The sequence below is a fragment of the Tauraco erythrolophus genome, chromosome 11, assembly GCF_009769465.1.
Source record: "Tauraco erythrolophus isolate bTauEry1 chromosome 11, bTauEry1.pri, whole genome shotgun sequence".
Taxonomy (NCBI): Eukaryota; Metazoa; Chordata; class Aves; order Musophagiformes; family Musophagidae; genus Tauraco; species Tauraco erythrolophus.
In genome coordinates, this window is record NC_141475.1 from 6,828,327 (window position 1) to 6,852,894 (window position 24,568).

Below are 24,568 nucleotides of genomic sequence, written 5' to 3' on the forward strand. Positions count from 1 at the left end.
TATGGGTTATTACAAGCAAAAATCCCAAGACACTGGGAATTAAAAAGCGGAGTTCAACAAAGGAACACTGATTTCGTTGGTTGATATGAACAACGTTGTGCCAAATCTTTCTTCTTCGCTTTTTCAAGTGGAGAAATAAACTGGGAAAGGAAGCAGAAGGGAAAAAAAAAAAGACATAAACCAACAGTTATTACAGAGTTACTGTTGTGCTTTATCTCACAGAAGTGCGTGCTGTCAGAGGATGGCAAACACCTTCAGCATGTCTTTGCTGAAAGAGCATGACATGTCTTGCATACAGTATGCCTTCCTAGCTGGAATAGGCATGCTCCTCCTGTGTCAAAAGGAGTTCGGAGGGAGAGCTGGAGTGGAAAGCAGGGGAGACTGGGGCTCAAAAGACAGAAAGGGCAAGGACTGATGGTGATGTTGGCCGCCATCCCCAGCTCCAGCAACACCTGCAGTCCCGCATGTTGTAACTCTTCCTTCAGCAGGGAGAAAGGCTACTTTTCCACGGCCCCACTACCAGGATGGTAGGAAGCCTACCTTGGGTCATTTCACCACCCATGGTAGCTTGTTGCTGTGAGGAATTACCGAATTTATCTGCATCTATAGCCAGTCCTGCATGGAGGTATGATCTTGTTCTCATTCAAATCAGTGACTGGAGAAGCCATGCAGGCCTTGTCTGTGACAGCACTTGGATGCTTGATGTCAACAGGATTTAAGCATATACTTGAGAGCTACTGTAAATAAATACATCATTGAGTTCAATACACAGGGTACTTCCTGAAGCTGCAACCTTTAGGCACCATTACAGAAGGATCAAATAGACTGAAAAAAAAATCTAAAATCCAGAGCTTACATACATTTAAGTCTCACTAGCCTTGCCCTAGATCTCACTCTGGTGAGACTGGGTTCGATGATGTGACACTCAAGTTTGTGATTAAATACCCTAAATCCAACCTAAGCCTGTTATTTCTGTTTCTCAACTTACCAGGACAGACATTCGGCATTTAAAACCAAGAGGGAAACAATGTTATTACTTATATGTAATTGCAGCCTTAACTTCTAAGGAGAAATTATGAGCTATCTTTTCTGCTTTTTACTTTCTTCTTAAGATACACATCATGCGCAATGATGCATATATACACAGCACAGTCAGTTCAATGGCTGCACATCTGTCTTCCCAAGTTGCTGCACTAACTGCAGAACAAAGGCCCATCTTTCCCGTGAAGCCAGTTGCCTTGAGCACTCAGTTAATATAGTTAATTAATAGCCATTTCCCATTCTTACTGTATCAATGTTACGAAACCCTAGAATTATTCTGGGTCACTCTGGTGCCAGCATTCATAAGACTAATAAACTGCCACATGTATCTCAATCCATTTATTCATGTTTACAGGTGATTCTGTAGGCCTTCTTTACAGAAGCAAGAGAGGAAAAAGGAAACATGCTGAATACAAAGCATGTAATTTGAGAGCTGGGAATTAATTCACATCCACAGTCTGGCCTCCTGGTGAATCTCTTCTAGATTACTAGCTGGATTGTCTGACTCAAGAAATCTCCCTTTTAGGAGTTAATGCCATATTACAGTTATGTCACATAATGGCTGTTGCTAACACAGAGGTTACATAAATAAAATGTTCAGTTCCTGTCCTTACAAGATCCCTAGCTTCTCTAGCATGACTGCTATTATTCATTCATATGCTATCTTTCCTATAACAAATGTGTGGAATGAGATGATCTTTCAAGACAAAAAATCAGTAAGACTTTGGGCCATCTTTTAACAATATTTAGGTATTCAAGATGCAAAGGGATTTTCAGAAGCACTAACATCTCCAATTCCAGCTGATTTGGTGGGAACTAGGCACATACATGCTTTTAAAAATTCCTCAGATGCCTGTTTGCCAGTGGGCCTTCACCTCTTTTTATAGGCATGAGGTAATTCAAGCATTACTGTTCTCACTAGGAGACACTAGGACCGTGGCACTGGTTGTAATGAAAGGAAGATAACTGAGACTGCATAAAAATTGATATAAATATGAAAAGGGAGAGTCTTTAATCCTAGGGAAAGTTATGTAACATGCTAATGTAAAATACATTGTCAACAAATTCTATCTATATAAGTGTCCAGAGAGTTTGCTGTAATTCTCACTATAACAACATGACACTAGAAAGGGAATTTCACAAATGAATCAGTTCAAATATTTTATATCCATTTTTTGTTTTGTTTTGTTTTTTAATACATCAGCACTTCATACGTCACAGAGCTATTGAGATCATAAACAAAGGAAAAAATGAATTACTCACTTATAATTATAATAAGAATGACTGCACATACTACACCAAGGATGATCATCATCTATAAAAAAAAAATATGAGGAAAAAAAAAGAGAAAGTCAGGTTTTCACATGAAAGACATTAAACTCTCAGTTTTTTTACTTTTTGTACTTTAGTGGTTCATTCCTTGCACTTTTAATTCTTGTAAAGACTCACTGCAATAGACTTGTTAAGGCCTCAAATTGAGTGTCAATTTTAGGAACAGCTGGCCAGCAGCAATGAACATGGCCTCTTGTCAAAGCTAGCAAGTTCTTGCCCATAAGCTAAGATGCAGTGACCAACCTTGTCCATTTCCAGCAGTAAAGTAAAAATTCTGAAGTAAAAGAACTCCAGAGGTGATTTAAGTGGCTAGATTCACACATGGCCGTGTACTACTCTATACCAGAGTAAACTGATCACTTTTCACCACATTCCCATAGTCAGGGAAGAGACAGCTGTAGATGTCTAATGCCTAGCAGCTATTTGTGCGGGTTTTGTGTACTTGTGCTGTTGAGAGAGGTAGCCTATGCCAGCCAGCACGGTTTCCAGTGTGTTAGCCTGGAAACAGCTCATTGCAAAGGTGAAGTCTGTTCCCATGAGAACAGATACATCAGAGCTGTGCACAGACCATACCAGCACTGAGGTGTGTGTGGTAGAGGCCCCCCATGAGACTTGCTGAATGCTAATGAGGCAACCAGAGATGTTGAATTCCAGTTCTCATTGTTACCCCAGTGAGAATGGAAAGACTGACAAACAGCAAACATGGACATGTCAAATCAAGGCTTTCATAGATCCTCCCAACATCGATCTGGAGGACAGAGCCAGCCATTGGCTTGCAGGAGATTTATTTTTTTTTTCCCACTCCTTCCAGAGTTTGGGAGCCAGAGGAAGGACAGGGAGATTCTGTTTGTCAGGGTAAAGCTGGAAGGGACAATGAGGAAAGAAGAACGAGGGTAGGTTTGACGATCTAGTGTAGTGTAGATCATTGTGGTGACTGCAGTCAGTGTGGGTGAACCTAACTCAAAATCTGTGTACATAGCTCCCAAAAGCTCTGCTTCCTGCACTGTCAGGCAAAGCAACTGGGCAGCAGCTAGAAAAGGCCCATAGGAACTGCTCCGTTGAGTTTCTAACCTGGATCCACTAATTTCTGGAGTGTTTATGCATGTAGTTCACCCAGAATATTTTGCCTTACTTTACATTTCATAGCACTGTGGATTGAAGAGACAAAGGAGGCAACGAACTGATGAGAGATACATGTGGAATTGTCCTTTGAGAACAAGTGGTTTTATGTGGGTGGACATGAATGATCAGCAGCCAACATGGTATTGAAGAGAAATGGAAATGAAGCTGAACTTTTGGCATAGGGTTCATGTGTTGGTGGTGCATGAGTAGAGAGAAGCAAGGATATGGGGTCTTGTATGAATAAAGAGGAGCTGAAGCTTCTGGGTCCAAAAAAGACAAATTCTGGAGGAAGTCTAAAAAAGCAAAGGAGAGTGAGGCTCCCGCTGCTAACAGGAAAGGGTGAAACTTTGAAGAAAGCAGAGGAGAGAGCTAGTTGATCCTCTATCCTAATCTGACCTTCCTTAAAAGAGACTGTCACTTTCTCACTTCTCACAGTGGTTTATGAAACCAAGTATTTTTTTTGTAGTTTACCATCCTAAAGAAAGATCAAGAAGCTGATGGTCTCGCACAAGGAAAAAGCTTCTTTTCTCCCACTACTAGTATTCACTACACCTGTTTGGATATTGTGGTTCACATGGGAAACTGACATGAATTAACATGGAATGCTCTCCCATCCCTATCTGCAGGCACTGACTGAAGTACCAAAATCGGTACCTACAATTTATATACTGCAGAAATTATCTAAAGAACAGATTGTGATAAAGATCAAAGTTGCTTGACTTATTATCCTGGAGGCTAGAGGGTGAGGCATCTCGTTCTTCCCTTGACAAGAAGAGGCCACTTAGAGATTCCATCCTGCAAGCAAAGTCCTGTTAGATGCAAGTGAAAGTAATGTCTGTCATGAATTGATTCTTAACAAGAATTTGTGTTCCTTACCTTGCAATTTTTCCACCAGTATTTTCTCTTCAGTTTGGCTGCACTGGTTTCAAACTGTGAGGCACCTGCTTGCAATGCATCTGCCCGGTTGTCAAGCTCTGATAGCTTCTGGTCTCTTTCTAGCACCTTGTCCACGTTCATTCTCATAATGTCTACCACCTGCAGAGACACAGCCTCACATTAGGCTCCACATACAGTGAAGCCAAAGGTCACTTGCATGTTCACACTGTGGAATATCACATATCGTACTGAAAACAGCCATTTGCCATTATGGTATGTGATGGCAGTTACCTGGACAGTTCCTCAAAAATCATGCCTATGGAAACAGACTCAGTGAGAACAAGATTAACATAGCTATATTGTCCTCAGATGCCCTTAAAGGTAAAAAATAAAGAGACATTATGAAATACTGTAATTAGTTTCATTAAAGCTTTTAACGTCTTTAAGCCTACAACTAGCTACTTCACTGTAGATACAAACGACTGATGGAGACCAGTACTTCTCCAATTTGCTGACATTTGTCCAGTCATCACTAAGACCAAACCATTATTTTCCTTATACAATTAATATAATTTCCTTACCAGAACTAGAGAAATGGGCTAGATAAAGGCCACTCTAAAGGGAACTGTATGCATTTTCTGACCAAGGAATTTTCTCATTCTGCAGATCTTTCTCAGACAAGATTACTTCCCAGCCATAATTTGAAGTCCTGCTTGAATGTGAAGGAAAAGAAAATTATACCTGGGAAAATTCAGCCTGAAGCTCACATTGCCTCATTGTACAGCCTTAGAAAAAAAGCGGCACAGCCAGTACGCTACAGGTAAGGCCCATTCATGCATATATTTCATACGTTGAGTTAGATGAAAATCCTCTTCTAGCAAGCCGATACCTTTAAATAGAATACCTGTACAAATTCATCACTAATGTAAATGTTAAGACAGTATACCAATCTCAGTGAAGTTATGTCCACTTATTCTAGCAGTGAATATGTTTGCTGGTCTGTTACTTCTCACATTCTGTAATAAGGAAGTCCATATTGTTTGTATGTAATATAATTTAACTATTACCTGCAAAATCCCAGCGTTATTAAAAAAATACATAATTTAAATACAGCAAGATGAAACTGGTAGTGAAAAAATCTTTTAAAGGACTGGCATAGGTTTAAATGCTGTTCCAAAACTCAAATGATTAGTTTCATTTGTCCACCAAACCTAAACAAAATCAAATGTTTTGGTCAACCCAAATTTTCTTACTTGCTTTTCCAAACAAAAACCTTCCAAGCATTTAACTTCATATCACATAAAAAACCCTTTTGTTTTCATTTCTCAGCTACTATTTAGCTATATTTTGTCTTGGCACAACGTTTCACAGTGAAAATTTTAAACTATCTGAAAATGCTGAAACAAAATACAGTAATACTTCCTACCCGTTCTCTCCTTTTTCTTCGCTCAGAACTTTTTATTGAATTTAACCTGACTGCAGTGGACACTTGTCCAGACGACTGCATTTTTGTCAAATAATTAAATGTTTGTCTAGACTAAAGCCAAGATCCGAGCCTTAGAAAATAGGCTCTAGGATGCCTAGAGAAACCAGAGGGGAAACCCCAACATGGATATAGCTGAAATACCATATCAGCATTGATCTAGCATGAAAAATGTCAGTCGTTTTACTGAGACCAAAAATTTTCTCTTAAGCGAAGTCATGATCATGTTGCTGAGCTTTGGGTTAGAGTCTGAAGTGCTGTGCAGAGAAGCACTTGGCGCAGAGTAGCCAGAGGAGTGTAGTGCTGTGGTGTTTGGTGCCACCTATAGATGACTTTCCCACAAGACATGAAAAAAAAACAACCGGGAAAGATCTAGTAGGTCAAAACAATGCTTAACAGATCAGATCCTTAGGTGCTATAAACCAACTTCAACCTAGTGACTTCACAGTAGTGAAAGCCCAACAGTGTTTTTCTCCCTTGGCTATTCTTATACAAGGATTTGCTGACCATGTGCTATCCACTCAAAACCCAAACCAACCTCAGCCTCCCTCCAAACTGGAGGCAAAAAAACATGAGCCCTGATTATCAGCCACATGTGGTGGTGCAACTTTTCCCCCACCTTGGGCCGCTCTGTGCTCAGTGCAATTCCCCCCCTTTTTCTGAACCGCATGCCAACCTAGGATGAGTCGGGTGTGGATTGCAAAAGGCAGTGAACCAGAGTGTTAAGGCACTCCCTTAACGTGCCAGGCTTCTGCTTCTCCCACCTGGGCCACACATCAACCTAGGATGAGTTGGAGGTGAATTGCAAAAGGCACCGGACCACCTCTCAGGTACCAACTCCGTGGATCATCTGCTGACAAAGCTGGTGGAAGGATGAGGTGAAATATCCTCATTCGGTCTCAATTATTGCACACTGAGGAATGCCGATGCATTGCGAGTATTTACACAAAACTTGAGAGGGAAATTTTACCTATAGGCCAGCATCTTCCATCAATCTCTCTACTTGTCTGTGTGTTTGAACATACGCACTTGCCTTCACGAGTGTGGGCGTCTATATTTCACTGGATCCAAATATTTCTGTCTGCATGCTTTATCTTTGGTACGTACATATACATATTTTGATTTAGGATACCTTGTAGTAAGTTAGTGTGAATCTTGTCATTTTCAAATCTGTAATTAAGTTACTGTTTTAATTATAACATATCCTACTGAATCATCTTGTTAATCTTTAAATTAGTTAATAATTCAGGGCTGCTAAAATTTAACCTTTGATTTACCTCATACCATTAATAAATCTTGAATCGCTGCTAAATCATAACTGTGTTAAAACATTCCATCCGCGACATTGCATAATCCTCAAATTTAAGAGCTACTCACTGTCCCCTCATACTGGGTAAGAGTTCCTGCGCAAATTACTCCATCATGCTTCACAAGACAACAAACTTGCATGGGCTTGAGTGAAAAGTCTCGGAATACAGAGTATCTTAAACACAAAGCGAGAGTTCACTAGCCTCACTGGAGCCATCTCCATTGGTCTTTCTTGAAGAGCCCTATATATCTGACCTGCATCACTTGTTTGAGACAATAACTAGCAATTATTTTTTCATCTTCTAGGGATAATTACTTTTGCTGTAGCTCACGTAAACAATTACAGCACCATTATGACGTAATATGTTCAGGACAAGAAGTTTATTTCATTATTCTGACCTAAGACAAAAGCTGAAATGTAATATTCCCTTTTCCACCGAGACGTAGTCCACTAACATCAATGAAGTTAGTGTGATGTGAAAATCGGTGATAATGAGAGAACCAGACCTAGAAATTTCTGCAGACATTTCTGCAGCCAGAGAATGTTCTTGTGATCAGCTCTGAGCATCAGCAACGGGGCAGCCAGAAAGACCCTATTTCAGCTCTTCAGCAAAGGAGTTCCCCAAAAGACTAAGCTTAATTTGACAGGTGTATTTAATTCATCTTAAGAAATGCATTTAAGTTCGATGTTGTGAGGGCTTCTCTACCATTTTTAAAGCATACCTGGAGCTTTTGAAAATAGAGGCCTTTATGCATGTAATTTTCTAAAGTGTATTATTTTGAGTTGGCATTAAAGAATCACACAAGTCCTGGCCAATGCTCCATGGACAGTAAGCAATTAGTTACTGAAGTCTTTGTAGTGGTTTAGCAAAGCTCTATACTTAATACCCAGCACACAAATTTGCACAGCAGGTGTGCAAGGTGAAGGAAAATATTGGCCTGCCCTTAAACAGGAGAAGTGAATTAGTCACCAATAACGCTGAAAAGGCAGAGGTTCTCAACACTTTCTTCACCTCTGTCTTTACCAGCATTGTTGGGTCCCAGGCCTTGGGAACAAAAACCCAGGCTGATGCAAACACAGACCCACGATCAGTGAAGGAAGAGCTGGTATGTGAACTGTTACAGGAGCTTGACCTTTACGAATTAGTGTGCTCTGATATCCACCTGAGCTGGCTGACATCGTTGCAAGGCTGCTTTCCATAATCTCTGAGAAGTTGTGGATATCGGGAGACATCCCAGAAGACTGGAAGGCTAATGTCATCTCCATCTACAAGAAGGGCTTAAAGGAAGATCCAGGAAATTATAGGTCCATCAGTCTTACTTCAGTCCCTGGGAAAGTTATAGAACGACACTTTGGAAGGAAGAGCCACCCTGCAGGAAGATCTGGATAGGCTGGAAGCGTGGGCTAACAAGAACCTTATGAAGTTCAACAAGGACAAGTGTAAGGCCTTGCACCTTGGAAAACATAATCCAGGAGTGCAACACAGACTGGGATCTACGTGGCTGGGCAGCAGCTCTGTGGAAAGGTACCTGGGGTCCTGGTGGTCAACAAGCTCAGTATGAGCAAACTATGTGCTGCTGTGGCAAAGAAAGCCAACAGGATGCTGGGTTGCATCAACAAAGACCTCACCAGCAGAGATAAAGAAGTCATTATCCCACTCTACTCAGCACTTGTCAGGCCACACCTGGAATACTGTGTCCAGTTTTGGTCCTCGCTCTACAAAAAAGACATGGACAGGCCAGAGAGGGACCAGAGAAGGGCCACAAAGATGATTAAAGGATGGAGAACCTGTCATATGAGGAAAGGCTGAGAGAACTGGGTTTGTTCCATCTTGAGAAAAGAAGGCTTAGGGAGAGACCTTATCACCATGTTCCAGTATTTAAAGAGTGGCTACAAAGAAGATGGAGACTCCCTTCTTACAAGAAGTCACATGGAAAAGACAAGGAGCAATGGGTACAAGTTACCCCTGGGGAGATTCCAATTGCACACAAGAGGAAAATTTTTCACAATGTGAACAATCAGTCACTGGAATAATCTCCCCAGGGAAGTGGTGAATTCCCCAATATTGGACACTTTTAAGATTCAGCTAGACAGCATGCTGGGCCATCTTGTCTAGACCATGCTTTTGCCAAGAAAGATTAGACTAGATGAGGTCCCTTCCAACCTGGTATTCTATGAATTCCTCAATTGGCACCAGTGGCCACATTTATTCTGTGGAAGTGTTACTGGTACAAGGACACTCATACTCAGAATCTCTCTTGTACTATCTGCTTCCTCATAAATGCCATCTTTGGTAAACCTCATTTCGATAGATCCACTGCCTTCAGACAAGCAGGAGTTGCTGGATCACTAGGGAGGAAACCATCTTAAAGAAAAAAAAAATAGTCATATCAGCACCCTTGTGGTGAGCAACAAGTCACCTGCAGCCACTTACCTCATCCACCCGGGCTTGAGTCTGCTGCAGCCGTTTGTTGCTTGACACATTGGTAGCAGGAGGTGGCCCTGCAGCCCCAGCACTGGTGGGACCTTGGGTAGGAGCTGGAGCAGACCTAGATCAAAACCAGAGAACATAAAAAGTGACTGAAACCATCTTCACTTGTTCACTAGACCTTTTCTGGAACAAGTCAAAAGTACATGTCTCTTAAAAGGAGTTTTCCACTGTCTCGCAGCCCATGTTTTCCATTCCTGGATCACAGCCCTGGAGTCCCATTCCCTCCCATGCTGCAATTAGTTTTCACACTATTTCTTGATAGGACCATATCCCTTGCTGCCTTTTTAAACAGCAGGCAATTCAGATTATCTACCCTAACTGAGGCCAATGGCCAAATTGATCACAGGCCTGACTATCAGGGCAGAGCTTATGTCACACTAGGGAAACAGACTCTGTTCTAGGCATTTTGTGTTGATGCTATAGGAGCTAGGGCTGCGACACTGCCTTCCTCCTCAGTGTGCTGAACAGTGCACTCCCCGGCTCCTCCGTGTTTGGCTGGAAGCTAACCAAGTAAAGATAAACAAAAGGAGAGGAGAAAGAAATGGAGGAGGAAGTGGGGGTGAGAAGAGTACACAGCATGGGGTTAGTCATCTCAGGCCTTCAGCAATGCTTAACAACCCCACTGGTCACCAAATACCCCAGCAGAGCAGCTGGCCAGGCTTGAACATCTGCCATGCACCCTGGATGAATATTTGCAGCAATGCTGTGAGCAGAGCCCTGATCTCCTGCGTATCAGCTCTTCTCTTAAGCATTAACATTCGCTTTACCCAGCTTGCTTTAAAACAAAAGACAAAACAAAAGTCACTCAAAATCCAATAACAGATCCGGTCTGTCAGTGCACGAGCTCATGCAGGGAAGTTACCCTGCCAGCCTTAACAAGGTCCCTCAACCTTAGCCAGTCATTCTTCACAGCCATGCTTTAACCTGTGCAACCTTACCTTTCCTTTCAAGGGACCCCGCCACTTCTTTCTGCAGAGAAATAAAACCCTTCCTGAAGCTGCAGAGGAAATCCCTAAGCATGTGAACTGAAAAATATCACAAAACCCACTCATGCGTTACCAATGCCTTCCCACAGCGACAGACTGAGAGAACACAGAGTTTGTCTGAATCACTCCCTTTTACATCCTAGGGTCTGATTAATGCTACTGGAATTACAGCCCCATTAATACACTGTCAAAGTGCCTAGGGACACTGAAGTTAGTTCCCCAAAGGTACCTCAAGCTGCAAAATTCAGTTTGACAGTATTGCCTGTGGACAGAGATCGCTACAGATAACACTGACCCTCACAGACTCCCTGTGACAAGCAGCTGTTTGCAGACCCAGAGTATTGCTGTATCTTACATTTCTTTTTTTTTAACTTTGGATTAAAAACTTTAACTTTAGCTGAAAGAAGAGAACTCGAGCCATAGACAAATTGCTCATCCTTTGAGGACCTCACAGCCACTGTTAAAAACATAAAAGACCAGATGCTGCTGCCACCTGCAACGGAATTACTCCATTGAAGGACTATGGGCCAGGATCTCAAAAGGATTTATTCTGAATTTATGCTGTTGTCACCAAGGATCAAAATCTGACTATAATGTATATCAGACTCAAATAATGCAAAACAAGATCTCCCTGGAGCATTAACAACTTCAAAGGGAGTTCTTGGTACAACAATAGAGCTAAAATAGAAATTGTGAAATTTCTTTGCAGTTGAGGAATTAAATAGACTTTTTCCCAATCAATACAAGCAGATTTTTTTCTATGGAAACATCATGTCACTCTGTTCACTGCTACAAATGCTAACAGAGCTCCCCTCTTGAGCTATGTGCTGTTAGCATCCCAGAGACTACAAAAGGGAAGCACCTGAGAAGAAGTGTTTTTCCTGGCCACGTGTTTTATAATTGCAGTGGTGTTCTTGGTCAAAGCTGTGTGATAACTCAAAAGGTCAGTGCTCTGCCATATACTTTTTCTGCCCAGTAATTTTCATCTTTTTTTGCACGTCCCAAGCTGTCTGTAAAATGATTTGGCATAGAATAGACACTTCCCAGTTTGTTCTATTCCAGCATCCTTACTGCAATCTAATTTGGTTTCAACTGTATTTCCTGGACCTTCTCTGCTCCCTGTGTAAGGGAGGGACGAATGGGAGAAATGGATGTTTTTACAGCTGCCCTGGCTATCCAGCAGGAGTACTGTAACTACCAAAGAGAGATGGCAATCTTTATGCTAAGGTACAGCAAGCCTGTAATTAACATATTCATCTTAATTAATGACATAAAATCTAATACAATAGTAACCAGAGCTGGGTGCTGCCTGCGGTGCAGAGCTACTCTTTCCAAACCTTTTTTCTCTGGAGCTGTGCTCTCCTTACACAGTCCCAGCAGCTGCCTTGCTCACGGCCTCATGGGTCAGAGCAATGAGCTGCTGCAAGCAGAAGAGACGCAACACCCACTACAGAGGACACAGCACAGGTTCCCAGACAGGCTCTAGGAAACCATTCCTTAAGCATGTGGCTTTAATACCACCAGCAGCTCTTGCAGATTAACAAGACCTGAGCGCTCTCTCATCATTAGGCAGCATGTAATATCCAAAATAGACAAAACAAGCACAAAGATACCTGCATCACCTCCCCTCTTCCCAGCTTCCCAAGGCACTTCAGAACAGGACAGAGGGGTCTCCATGCTTCTGGCTAAGCCCTACCAGTGTTTGAGCTCTGTAGAAAGCATCCTGGCTGGGCAGCAGCAGAAGGCAGTATCTCTGTGAGCTGATGTGGCTCCAGCCCTACAAGGCATCTGTTAAGAGTTTGTCTTTGAACCAGTTTTCCAGCAAAGGGAACTGAAGGCCTATATCACTGGAAAACACCAATATTCTCTGGGATATCTTAGTGCAAAAATGCTAGAATGGAAGTCCAACCTCCATTTACATAATTCTATTATTGCCTACTGTGTCTTATCAGCTTATAACTTCTCAGAAGCATTATTCAAAGAAATTTATGCAAAACATTAGAAATATGTTAGAGAGGCTTTCTTCTGAAACACATGAAGCATCACAACTTTAAAGTCCAATTTCTTGTGGCCTGGCATGATATTTGAGAGCTACAAAAGAAGGCAAAATCCTTATAAAAACTCCATCATTGTGCCTCTAGCCATCAGACTTGTGTGTTTGGGGTTTTTTTTTAGGAAAAGGAAAATATTTACCATTGATGCTGAGAACCTTCACTCCCAAGAACAGGTCAAATTAATTTTGAAGGGAAAACAAAGCTCTATTATTGTGGGTGAAAAAGGGTATAAATCCCTAGCAAATATTCTTAAATGGCAACCGCTCTGCAATGTCTGAGCCCTGGGGTACACGCTAGGAGAGGGATGAGCGCACTGACTTCAGGACAACAGCACCACACACTTCGAGCCTTAGCAGTTAGGTCACTCTTTACATAACATTAGTTACATCCTCACTGCCCACCATGTTTCACCTGGCATGTGAGCAATCTGACTGATGGAAAGCAGGTGCTGGATCTGTGTATACGCAGCTACCTATGAAGAAACATTCAGGGACTGTCTGAGTGATTCAATAAAATGGTCTCAGCTGACTCAGACATCCTCAGTTCTTCTGGTTACTTGCTGGGCCTGAAACTGTTAGGTCAAACTCATGACTAAGAGATTTCTCATCTCAATTGGATATTTTGGAAGCAATTTACTACTTGGGTCTAACGGTTTAAGGGAGCTGCAACGCTAATTAAGAGAGAAATGGAGAAACACATGTTACTGTTTTCCATTTCAGCACTGGCTGAAAGAACATTAAGGATGACTGTGTATCTAATGTTTGGGGAAGCTGCCTAACACATAATTCCATTTTTGTTCGTATGTGTGAGCTATGGAGGAGAAATTTTTTGTGTTAGGCTAGGGAACAGAGATGCACAATGCGAATACCAGGAAGATGCCAGGCCACCACTGTGACTTCGGTACAGTTTACATTAGGACCTTGATAGTTGCTTTCAGCAACTTGTTTTATCCATCCAAAGTGCGTTTAAAGCCTCCAGTTATGGCACCTAATCCCTTCAAAGTCTTTATCCTAACAACACTGCAATAAGCTAAGGAAAAGCTGTTATCCCTGCATATGGCTTGGAAATAGGTACAGCAAGATTAAGGGACTTGCTCAGTGGCATAGGAAGCTTGTAACAAAGTAGCCCAGGCCTCTTCGTTGCCATCCTTCCGCTCCTCTCTTCTTCAGCTACTGACTCCCAATCAAAGCTCACAACCTATTTCTAATAGCAGGAATTAATTTTCTACCCCTCAGACTTAAATAGTGAGAAATACATGGGTAAAGGTTACAGCAGGAGGACAGTGAGAATTACATCAGACAGCTTTAACTGGTATCAGCTGGCGAAGCTCAGAGGAGGGGGCAGTGAAAGTGCATCAAGGCAGCAGCAGATTTGACTAATGATCCCTACAAAAAGTGGAATGAAGGAGGCAATTTTCTGTGAATCTCAGTTTGATTCCTCTTTCCTCAAACTCTTCCCCTGTTGTTCAAATAAAACGTAAAATTGCTCTGCCTCTCTTCCTCTTCATTTTTTTACTGACCAGGTACCATATTTCAGTTCTAAATATTTACAGTTGTAACCAAACTTTTGTATACTTAAGACACTGTTCGTCCAGTTGGACCCTTTCCAAAGGTATCTGCCCATTTGGGCTTGACTGCTTTAAAAAATGTCTGTGGTTCCAAAGACATTTAAAAAAAACCCCAAAAACCACAGCAGAACAAAACCAAAAAGACCCCTCTTTGTTGTAAAACAAATCAGAACACTTCCATAGCTTTGTACTCTTGAGATTTAACTCTTAAACAGTTATTAAAATTAGCTACAAATGCAAATTCATGCACTACTTTAATGACTTTGGATGTCAGTGAAGATCCTGGCCTAACAGTTACTGTAGAAACAAACCTATGTTGTCCCTGGTGCTGAGAATGTTCATCTGTGATTTTAGATGTATCTGAGAGCTTTGAGGCAGGGAGGATCTCTAAGAAAATAAAGGAGCTCTATAGCACTGGGGGTTGGCTGTTAGTTTTGAACTTGCTTTGTTTATTCCTATGCAGTAATAGCTAAAACAATTTTTCCACTGCTGATTTGCAAAGAGGGACTTTTACTGACAATACTTTCTGGAGGGATGTCTGAAACCTGTCCCAAAACCAGGACAGCTAGTTCCCAGTTTTGTGTTAATCCAGTTCTACCACATAGGATTTCATTTCTGCAGCAGGCCAGTTTAGCCAACACTGGCACAAAAGGTTTCTTAACAATCAGTTTGGCTATGTGCAGTTTGACACAGTCCTAACAAAATCCAATCTAACCAAATACAGCAGATCAAAATTCTGTGTGAGCTTATTTACATGCCATCTCTCAAAGAAATGGGTATCTTTGATATCTAAACTCTTTAAAGTTCTGGGCCGTCCAGACTTCTGTGCTTAGCCATATGAACTCAACAATAGCACAGGCCTAACAATTGTGTGTGGACAATCATATTTCTTTTGGGGAATATATAGATGTGTGTGTCTAGAAATCAAGAGATATTAGCTATCCATCCAAACACTTCCTACCCAAATTTTTTCTTTTCCCATAGTGATATGGGATAGCGTCAAATGGCAGATGCTGTTACTCTTTCAAAACCACTCACCAGTTCTGTCAGGAGAGGTTTAGAGAAAAGACGGCTTACTTCTAACACCCCCAATAAAATTAAGTATCCTTCAGAATTAGGTTCTCAGCCTTCTTACAAGTAGATAATGATGTTCTCTGCCTGTAAGGTGGGAGGACTCTTCAAAAGAAAGCCCTGGCTAGAGAGCATGACCTCCCCAATTTTCAGATAGATGCACTCAGTAAGGTAATTCGCTTTTCAGTTCAGTTGCCTATTAATTGTATGTATTTCAGATTTCTAGCTGATCTTCCCCTATCCAGTTTTTAATTAGCCTATTTTAATAGGCTAAATTTATTGTTATTTTCATTCTACTAATCTCACTTTCATAAGAAGAAAAAAACCTGCTCTATAGCAGTAAAGAAGGTTATGATATTATCAAACTGGTTAGGGTGAAAAGATAATTAGGTAATTGACAGAGGAATACCACTGCTGAGCTAGTGGACATTCGTATACCTGGAGGTGGAGGGATTTTCAAACTGTGGAAAGATGTTTTCAGTCCTCTGAGATTTGACAGAGGGAACAGAATTAACTCTCGACAAGAGCAAACAGACTTCCTGCACTACCAGGGAACCACCACTGCTTTAACAGAGATGTTCTTAACTGTGCTTTTCAGTGTTCCATCTGAGCTTTTCAGTATTCAGTAAAAATGTGACTATTGCCAATTAAATGCCTACAGGCTTTAACTTAGACTCATTCCTTTCTATGACTATCAATTTTTAAATGATTTGTCATGCTATTTGTAATAATTGGGTGGCAATGAGTAATAGTGAATTGGTTGTAAGAAAAAAAAAACACATATAAAAGGAATTAGCATTTGAGATGTCTTAATTTTGTGAAGAAACTTCTGCTTTGAACACATTTCTGCTCCCAAATGTGATTTTCGTGTATTACCAGCAATATTCTACAAGGACTCTCTCTTATTACAAAATATTTACTCTCATCATCAGCCAAAGAATAATACCCTACATGTAATGTCCTGGGAACACATTTAATTAAATATTACCACCAGTTTATTATGACTGCATTGACCATCTGGTGTGCTAAATATGCACGCAGAGGAAAAATAGAAGAACCTTAAGACATCATCTTTAATTTGATCATCACTTGTTATGCTAATAATGACACTGATTTATCTTCTCCAGTATCTTCTATTCAAGCCAAATGTGTATTACTTACAAGGCCCAAAGTACCTGAAATCTAAATCAAGTCAATTAGTTCAGCCGAGTGATTTTTGTGACAAACAAAAGAATTTGCCAGAAAGAGCTGCATTATTTCCATAATTTCTCTAAATTGTAGCCTTCACAACAACCAGTTGCGGTGACTCAGGCGGGGTTTCTGTTAGTCAGAAAAGTAATGCAAGGCAGGATTCCTTTTCTGAAATGTCAACACTACAATTTTTTTTTTAGATCCTTCTTTCCTCTTGCTGTCATCTTGTGTAAAGGCAGTGGCTTAAGATAAAGTCAACACAATGCAGGGATATTGATTCATGTGTTAAACACTGACCAAGCTTTGCAGAGAAATCTATGGATTTGCTTGAAGGATGATTAAGGGTTAGATGACTCAGGGTGTTACTGTGCACATTTAGGTTCACAAATTAAAAACTCAGTACTATGCTAGAGAAGCCAACTCTCTAACATATGCTAGTGTTAAGTGATCACCTCTCCAAAAAAGCACCTGCACATACAAACCAATTCTGTCGTGTCTTTAGCTCCCAGTTGACCAGTCTCAACTTCACATTTAACTGAACAAAAGAAACATTAAACAAAAATGCGTGGAATTGATGAAGCAGCAGATGGTCACCGTTATAACCTGTAACCTGATCCACTGAAAAGAGCTCAGTCTGCTACTTAAACTGCAGTTAGGAATTGTGTTGACCCAGATGAGACTAACCAAACCTGGGCTTTAACACACTGTGATACTCGTTTTCATTTTTACGCCGAAGCACTTGCCTCTCCAAAAGCAGTGGTAGTGATGAGGGTTCCCTTCTCTTCCCAGAGAGGCAGAGCAGCAAGTTAGGTCTCTCTGGGAACCACTGCAAGACGGAAGGAAGAGCCTCATATCACTGAGCACCCAACAGAGCTGGTTGGCTTGTGGGGCAGCCTCACTGCACCCCGCTGCGCGTTGGACCTCTGCTCACCTATGGCCAAGCAGGGCAGGGCGGAGTGGGGAACATCCGCTGCCCAGCTCAGATCATCAGGGCATTTTGCCCCTGACAAATCTCTGCATTAGATTAGCTACAGATTTGAGTAATCTCTGATCAAATTAGGTATTTTTTTCACAGCTACAAGGACTGCAAATCTATATACTTAAATATAGAGAACTGAAATAACTAAACAACTCTAAAGTAAATAATCTCCTTTTGAGGTAATTTCCTCAGACTGACCAGTCTTTAGCCAATTTTAGTCCTATATTGGGTTTTTTTTCTTAGAAGAGTTAATTCTCATTATTTGCTGATTTGAAACCAACTGTAATCTTTATAATAAATGAGGTTTATTTTAATTAGAGAATGAAAGCAAATACAGGTGTAAGCAATTATAAAAACTTTCTCTTCATATTTATATTGACATTAACATTATATTGCAAAAAAAGAGAGAAATGTAATGTATTGTTTTCTAAATTTTGTTTGTTTAAATTCTTTATCTGCATCAGGCTGCTTTTGGATAGAAATTACTCTTTAGTAAAAATATGTGGAAAATCCATCACGTGAAATATTCGTGATAGTTAATAACTAAAAAATATCTATGCAATGTCTATACAGAAGAAACACTAAAACATTGTATTGCACTAAAAGTCAATTTTGAAAATGAAGAATTATCTCTAGTTCCTACGTAATACTGACTGTACCTTCCAATAGTTCTTACAAGATTTCGGAATTAGCAGGTTTCAGGCTCCTATAGTAATTTCTCTTCATTAGCTGAAAGAATAGAAGCTTTTTCTTTTTTTTTTTTTTTAATTTTTCAGGTTTCTCAATCTGTTAACCTTAAGTGTCCAGACTATGATGTGGGCTAAGGGCAATATAACAGGCACAAAGATCAGTTCTGTGATAATAACAAAATGGTTACTATTTCAAGCTAGTTGAATATAGATTAAATCTAGCACTCAGCATGGGTTGCCAATTTCAAACAAATGCAAAATGTAGGTAAATGAACATACCATTACAAAAAGGTCCAGAATTTTAAAAAAGTTGCTTATGCTCCATCAGCCCTGCATGTTTTTATCTTAATCTAACCCGTTGGAGCTGATGTGGCCTTCAACTTCGACCCTGAGAGCTCTCGACTTTGCAAGGTGCATTGGTAGCAGCCTTTCGCCAGTTACTACAGCTCTGTCTTGCACACTGAGATTACCTTACACACCTGGAAAAATAACACCAAGACTGACCATCACAGGAAGAGCTGCATTTTTCTCCCTAGAAAATTTATTAGAGAAATTTTAGTTTATAAATAGGAGAGTGCTTTTACTGGGCATTAAAAAAAAAAAACCACCACCAACAAACCCAAACAAAACAAAAACACCAAGCTGAAAACAAAGATGAGATTCAACAGAGAAATTAAATCCTGGATAACACGAAGCCTTTATTTTTCTTATGCTAAGTTACTGATCTGAAATTAGGGAAGGAGAAAACTGATTGCAAACTGAAACAACACTGGATTAAAGCAGAAAATCACTAAAGCATACCAGGCAGGGATAGAGGAATCCTAGGCAGAACAAAGCTTCATTCAGTGCCTTAGTGAGCTGTCTGAAACAACTCAAGACTAAAGCAACAAATAACACTGAAAACACAGTATCATTGCTGTCATTTTCCTCTCCAAATTGGAAGAAAAAGAAGAAACACAATCTGTTTTGGACACTATAGGGGAAATACATAAATACCAAATACATTGCTAGAGAAATGTTTAAAAAATTCAAGACTTTAAAGCCAGAGTACATTTGAACAAGCTGATAATGTTAAACTTCCTGGCCTGTCAGGTATTCCAGATTCACAAACCTGTTTTCAACCTCTAGAGCCATCACTAAGGACACAGTTCAGTGGAAATGGTCAGCTTTAAGCAAAGTCTCAAGTCCTGTTTCTGAACACAAGCTGATGTACTTTAAGTTCATGCTGACGTGGTATGTTATTGTTAGACTTCACCAATGTTCTCATGCAGAGGAGAAAGTGCATCCATTATTTCTAAGTTTCTGTGTAGGCTTTCAGGATCATGGGCTATACCCAAAGGCATAAACAGTCAGCAGCTGGGCAGGGAGTGGGAGGGAAGGATCAGGGCAGAATTTGACTCAGCCATCCCCTACTCACTGACTCATGTACTGATGCAGAAGAAACTAATGTGATTTGTTGCTAGCTGCAGTCAGTTAAAAGTTAACTCTGATACAGAGGAGCAAGGAAGGCTCTCAAAGGAATGGTAAGATTTATATGTTTTCCCTGCTTTTAAGTAATGTTTTCTGGATCAAGAATGTTTCCTGTGCCTGTCTTTTGAGACCCAAATTAAAACCTAGGAGGCTTAGGGGCTTTCCATTTGCCTATAAATTACTTCCCATCATGCTTGTTGCACTTTAGAAGGAAATCAGCTATTAATATGCTCTTTTTTTTTTAATTAAAAAAGCCCCAGCAACAACACAACAGCTGAAAGAAAGTCACATTTCCATCAGCAGTGAAGTGTTTTTGTAGCCTTGCTATATACACCTATTCAGTGGCATTTTCATCGCAACTGAACTTTACAGGGTAATTACCATCCTATAGTAAAGCTTAATTATCAGGAGGCTTATTAAGCTTAAATCTTGTCTAACTACTTGGCCAAGACACCTACAGTGAACATTTTATCCCACCTATTCAGTACTTAAACAGCAATCACACAGTATGTGCAAGTGTTAAGAGAGAATAGCAGAAGTATCTGTACGTAAAGCTGAGCTTTCATCCTTATTTCTCACCGAACGTCATGTTCAGTTCTTGAAGAGCTGCCATGAAATGTAGCTACCACTTGCAAGTGACCATGTCCTTATCACAGGTGCTTCACCTTCCCACAGTGTTATGATTCATGTTTTTTCTCCCTACTTTCAACATCCAACAATTACTGAAACTAGATTCCATTTAACCAATCAAATATGTTAAAGCAATAAAAGGAAACTTCTCATTTCAATCATTTCAAACTCTCATTGAATGAAAAAACCCCAAACCCCAGAACATTTTGAATACAACAAAACCAGTTTTAAAGATCTTTTAAAGAAGATCTTTAAGACTACTTTGCCAAATAAATAATTTTGCAAACTAATGTGAATTCATTAAATACTGCCTAACAGAAAATGATGCAATTCATATTGAAACATGTTTTCAGCGCTTTAAAAGTGTAAAATAAGATTTGTCTGTTTGTCTAAGATGTCACAGCCATCTCTCCTAAACTTTTCAGACACCCATCCTTATGGGCTCACTGAGAGCCTTGTAATTTCCCTTTACATTATGCTCCCATCTTTATCTTACCAATTGTCTTTCTCTCAAAACTCTCATATTTATTAATTAGTATCTTTGCTTTACAAAAAGACCTATGTTTAAATCTTGTTTCCAAAACCCCTAGTGTGATTTCAAAAGCTTACAGACATACTATGTGGATCAATGCTGAGGCTGAGATTTGGCATCCAATTTTCTAATTTATTTGAGGTATTTAAATCAACGTTGTGCACATCTGTATATTTGCAAATTGCTACAGTTCAGAAACCGAACTTCAATTTTGCTTTTTTTCCCCCCAGATAAATCCATAAACTTCTACCAATTCAGTAAAGACCAGTTTACCTTGGTTCTATCTTTTAGTCTTGTTACACTCAAGAGACTGCCTTTTGCTGTTTGTTAAAATGCTTAGACATTTTGCTGAAAAACTGTTAAGTTGCATCATTATAAGCAGCCCTTGGGGTTCTCTAGATAAATGGAAACGCTCTCCTCCATGTCTGCTGAGTGGGTATTGCTATTTTGCTTAGCATTCACCTGCAACTTGGAAGTTAATTCTTTTTACAATATTTCAAAAGTAACCACTTGTTCTTCAGCTCCTTTTTTGAAAACAAAAAAGTCATTAAGATTGAGGAGAAACGTTTGAGATTTAAACCTGTTATACTTTAAAAGTCAAATACTTAATCAAAATTTGAACTGTCCATAAGTTATTCAAGTGAGAAGAAAAAATTAGTGAGAATCATATTTGGGACAAAGCAATCATTTTGCTATCAACCATAAAGTCCTGTTTTTATTAACAAAGAAAAAGTCAGATCACTGAAGCATTCCCATAGCTAACATTTGCTGCCGTCAAAGCTACTCTTCAAGCTCTCTGACTTTCCATCTGTTACATCCCTTGAAGGGCAAAGTATTACCTCCTGCTATTGTGATTGTGATATGGATACATACTTTAGTTTAGAAACAAATGTTATTCGAGCAGTTTGTTTCCATGGGAAAGCTAAGTAACTTTCTACAGTTATCCCAACTCAATATTAGGAATTAAATCCCGCTGTCTGTAAGAAATTCAGCCTACCTACAGCAAGATTCAATGCATTGATAGAGCTATTACTTTTTTTTTTTTTTTAATTCCTCTTTGGGTCCTGTATCGCTTTTGATTTGAGTCATCACGCTGGTGCTAGTGCTGTAACACAGGCCTGGCACAACAGGTTTCAGGTGTACAGTTCTTCAAACACTATTGGGAACCTCGGGTATGGCATACGGGAGCATCATGACGCACCAGAGACAGAAACGAGCAGGGCTGTCACCAGTTCCCTAGGTAACAAAGAGACACTATTAAAAGAGAAAGTGTTAATAAATCAATAAATGCATACAATAAAAGCCTACTAGTGTGACTGACTTTCCAGGATACTGCAGAGAATAAAGAGGGGCAGAGCACATAAATTCACCCACCTCATATCTGTGAGGAAACAGAAAAATTTCTCACCAATTTGAAGGTCGAATAATACCCTCATTCACAAGTTCTTTTTAGGCAGCCAGGAACACTGCCTCCCAGCCCTTTTCCTCTTACCTCACCACTACTTTTCCAACTCTCTTTCACATTACTAACAGCTACCAAGCAACAGGAGGTTTGCAGAGAATGAGTCATTCTCATGTGGCTGACAGGCTGAGTACAGTATGGAGATTAGTGACCTGACAACACACGGCCCCAGAAACATTGTGCTTCCAGATAACCAACGTGGTCACTGAATGCAACAAAACTTGATAAATGATAAGTGCTTTAAAAGGATACAATTTTAAGTCATGCCTTGTAATTCTCATAGGTAGATATGTTAGCTTAGAAGGATGACTGCTACATGTTAGCTGCACAGTTGACACACAGCATTAAGCATTCCACACTAGTAAGTTATTCCCTTAAAGTTAACTGGCCAATAATTAAATTAGATTTTATTTAGATGGAAATACTAAATTCTTAGTCTTTGGTCTGATAGTAAAAAATTTGGAAACTAAGAAAAAGGGAAGTGAGGCATAACCATGCAAAATCATTCAGTTCCCAATGCAAGCAACATATTTTGGCAAAACTGGGAGTGTTTCTAGCAGGAGACATCCTTTTGACTGAGATTTTGCTTCCCCAACAGAATAATGGAAAAGAGAAAAATGATCTGGAAAAGGCCTCAGGAGTTCATCTTGACCATTCCCTTATCTCCAGGCAGAACCGACTTCTACTTCAGATCTGAAACAGGTTTGTCTCCCTCAGCTTTGTCTGTTGCTTTTTTTTTCACCAACAATATTTGTAGCAGACATTTCGATGGTTCATTTAGCATTTTTAACTCAAGCAAATCCTCTATGGCACCAGAAAGAGCCGTTAATCCTTGCACAAATATTTTGCAATATTTAGTCTTAGAAGTGAGGACTAGCGAAAGTGTGTCTGTAGCATAGGTCCTTCAATTGTGAATCAGCTGAGGGACTACACTATCTAGAAAAGAAAGAGTTGTGAGTTGTGAATATGAAGAATCTTTGTGCCTGCATGAAAACCTTAACAGCAAGCTCTTTATTTTATCCATGAAGTCCTAGAGTAGCTGAACATCTATAGAGCAATTTAGTACAGGAAATGAATAGAAGTCATTTTCCTTGCTAAGTTTGGTAGAAATCACACTGACTCTGGGAGAAGTGTCTAAGAGATCTTTTGCAAAGTACATTTTAACCTATGAAGGAACCCGTTCAAATCAAAGCAGAGTTCTCTCATTGCCTGTTCTCTTTACTGGGTTGATTCGCTTTGACATTCTTTATTAGAAGTGGCTAACTTCTTAAAAAAAAATTTAATAATATACTCATAAAAACATTAAAATCTGCAGCACCTGCCATTTATGAGTATTTAAATGAGTAAGCTGAGACAAATATTATCAGAAAGATACAACTACAATGTTATTGGGAAAATAGATTTTGAAGACTGATTCTAGTGTTCAAAATGAGGAGGAAAATTACAGAATTAATCCAGCCTAAATGAACAGACCACATTTCAGTTTTTTGCATAAGATTTCAAGTAAAACAACTAACATCGTGTGAGTAATTCACTGAATAATAATTCTCAGAGACTACTTGCAAATGATTTCTTAAAAAAAATGTTAGATGCTTAGACTTCTCATAGGGAATTTCAAATTGAAAAGTCAAAGAAATAAACTGTGAAGTATTGATTCACTTCAACAACACAGAAGTTACTAGTGCAAGATTTTATGTAGGCTATTTAAATGGGACTGAAGTAATTCCACATCTATGTTTGCATGAATATGTGTGTGTGGATGGATGTTTCTCAAAAGCTCAAAAACAGTGACCATCAGAGCTCAAGGACAAGATGCTAGACATTAGATTATTATCTAGCCTAGCAAACAAAACCATAATAATGGTCTAAGATTAGTAAGTTATCAATTCAAATGGTTAAATGAAGGCTAGATTCTAAATAAAAAACCTGAACATCAACAAATCAATCCTTGCTGTAATTCAAACGGGCTTGTAATGGCTTACAAAGTAAACTGAATATAGCTACACGATACAAGAAGTCAGAATTTAATGGTGTTCCAGCCTTAGTCTGTGATTCAAGCTGCAGTTCATTTGAAAAAACAACCTCCATTTGAATTAATTAGATTTAATCGATAACTGCTAAATGAAATTTAGGATAAAGTATATGTTTGGTGATTATGCTAATCTTACCACATTGCTACATCGAAGTTATCCATGTAAATGAAAGGTAATCTGTAACTTGCAGAAAAAGCAATTTTGTTAACAATCTCATCTTTTGGGGTGTTGCTAATTTTAAAGATTTTCT

The 24,568-nt window shown here is 39.7% G+C and overlaps 1 protein-coding gene across 1 annotated transcript in view; it reads right to left on the reverse strand.

Moving 5' to 3' along the window:
* Positions 1 to 2,296: 2,296 nt before the first annotated feature.
* The window catches only part of LOC104378457 (vesicle-associated membrane protein 3), a 36,009-nt gene continuing 13,737 nt past the window's right edge, over positions 2,297 to 24,568 (reverse strand). Inside the window, exons 2-4 of the mRNA XM_009985477.2 lie at positions 9,598 to 9,712; positions 4,372 to 4,530; positions 2,297 to 2,356 (exon numbers count right to left, since the gene is read on the reverse strand). Of these exons, the coding sequence (XP_009983779.2) occupies positions 2,297 to 2,356; positions 4,372 to 4,530; positions 9,598 to 9,712 (334 nt within the window). The remainder of the gene's footprint in view (positions 2,357 to 4,371; positions 4,531 to 9,597; positions 9,713 to 24,568) is intronic.